General features: G+C 52.5%; 1 protein-coding gene across 1 annotated transcript; it reads right to left on the bottom strand.

Moving 5' to 3' along the window:
* Positions 1-136: 136 nt before the first annotated feature.
* DQ04_07111020 (putative cytochrome b) lies at positions 137-823 on the bottom strand (the record flags this gene model as incomplete). The annotated part of the gene is made up of 1 exon (XM_009315024.1): positions 137-823. The coding sequence occupies one exon, from the start codon at positions 821-823 to the stop codon at positions 137-139; it is 687 nt and encodes a 228-aa protein (XP_009313299.1).
* Positions 824-2,249: the final 1,426 nt, after the last annotated feature.

Raw genomic sequence — 2,249 nt, 5'->3', positions numbered from 1 at the left:
TATATATGATGCCTTTCCGAGTGAAGAAGAAGTCATAATTGCGTGCGGCCGTGTGAATATATGGGAAGAAGAAACAGTCAAATAAAAAGGGATGAGTTGGGCCAAAATAAAACAGAAAAACTTTTGGTCCCACTTGCTAATAACGTTCTTTCGGACGCTGCTCGACAACCCCCACGGCAAAGGGCCCGAGCATACTTTCGCACGACACCCACGCATGATAGTAGTCGTACAACGCCGTGCAGTCCTTCCCAGCACAGCGCCGTAGTAACATTTCGCCTCCGGGGTGGAAGTGCTGGAACTTTGTACAGTCATACACCACACCGTGTACCACCAGCCACAAATCATCCGGCTGGTTGTGCTGCCCCACCTCCTCAATCGTCAGCTTCGGGAGCAGCGCCCCTTGGCCGGTGCGGAATGGCTTGGAAACCACGCCTTCCCCGTGCTGTTGCTTCGACTGCGGGTAGTGTTGGCGGTGGTGGTGACTGCCAGCATGATGACCATGATGACTGTGTTGCTGCTGCTGCTGGCTCAACCGCCGATGCTGCTGTTTCTGCAAGATTGTGCTCCAGTCACGCAGCGAGCAGCCAATACGCCGTGGGAGCTTGCAGCGCGGAATCGAGCACACAATCTGCGGTGAAGCGGGGATGCTGAACGTGTCGTTTCCGACAAGCGGTCCAGTCTCCTCAATGCTCGTCAATACGCCGTTATGTGGCAGCTGCACAGGGCCCATAGCGGAGCATGGCACAGACAGCAGGTTGGCGGAGGTGGTGGCAGCAGCAGCGCTGCCACCGGCGGGAATGGGCCTGGCCTCCTCGTGCGCCATACACCACCCGGACTTATCCTGGGGCATGTCGTACTCGAATATGTGTGGCATCGGCTACTTACTGCCTCGCCGCTGCCGCCGTCTCCTTTTTTTCTTGTGTGCTCCCTTTTAAAGTACCTTTCGCTTTCTCACGATCCTGGTGTGTGCGCGTGTCACACCTTTCTGCTGTTTGCCTTACCTTTGCGGTGGGCTTGTATGTTTTCGTTCTCTTTTCCTAAAGTTTGTTTGCTGCTGATCTTCCCTTTCCAAGAGACAGCTGCCGCCTTGTAGCCACTGGCTAGGTCTCACCCTCAGTCTCTGTACGTGTTGCTGTGGTTGCCGCTTCCCCCGAAGAGTCGGGATGAAATATAAACAATAACGATGAGCCGAAGAAAGCGCAACGGTGGCGTCTCCTCCCTCACTCTCAGTCCTCGGTGTGCTCCTCCGTGTATGTTTGTGTGTGTGTATGTGTGTCTGGCGTTAGCACTAAAAAAAAACCAAAAAAAAAAAACCTTGCCAAATATAAATATCTTATGACTCAAATGTCTGTCAGCACGTGTTGGTCTCTTTTTAATCACCTGCCTGCCTGCCTGTTTCGCTTTTGTTGTATTTGCCTCTTCAGTCGGCCGATCACTCTATCTCCCTCTCTATCTTTATATCTATATATATATATATATATATAGATATAGAACGAGATAGATTGATCGATGTATACACAGCGAGGGAGAGAGAGAGAGAGAGACCGATGAACAGGGAGCTATATGCAGAATTACAGCCGCGGGCCCGTATGTCTCCTTTTACCGTGCCTGCTCCTTCCGCCTACGTGTTATGATTCTCCTTCTTACCTTTCCCCTTCCGCTTCTGGGTCTTTATCCCGTTGCGAGGGAGGAGTTGTGTGCACCACAGCTACGGGTGTGTGCGAACGAGAAGACACAAGGAGGAAAAGAGATGCAGTCGGGCCACGCCCCACCAACTCCCACACACACACACAGGCTCAAGCCGCACCAATGAATGAAGCAAACAAGACAAGATACGAGGCGAAGAGGAAGAGCATGAGCGTCCCTGGAGTCCACGCTATCGATCCAATGCGCATGCACACCACACGAGAGATCATTGCCAGCAGCGACACCGGTAACCGCAACAAACTCAAACGAGAATGCCGCCGGCGTGCCACCCTGTCGCTCTTCATTCCACTCCTCCTTTCCTCTTGGATGCTGCCACAAGCACAAAGCACGGTTGCCAGAATCCATTTTCCTTTGCCCCTCCCCTCCGGGAGTGCGGCACCACAGCAGCAGCAGCAGCCATAGCAACTGCAGCAAGAAGAGTCATCCTCAGCAACGAACCTCCCCCCACAAAAGAAAAAAAACACACACACACGCAAACACACAAGAGCAAAAAGCAAACAGAAAGCAATAAAAGCAATTACCCTTTGCACTCGCGCTCTCGA

This window comes from Trypanosoma grayi, assembly GCF_000691245.1.
Source record: "Trypanosoma grayi strain ANR4 Tgr_711_V1, whole genome shotgun sequence".
Classification (NCBI taxonomy): domain Eukaryota; phylum Euglenozoa; class Kinetoplastea; order Trypanosomatida; family Trypanosomatidae; genus Trypanosoma; species Trypanosoma grayi.
Note: the sequence above shows the minus strand (reverse complement) of the source record. Positions and strands in the feature narration are given on the sequence as shown.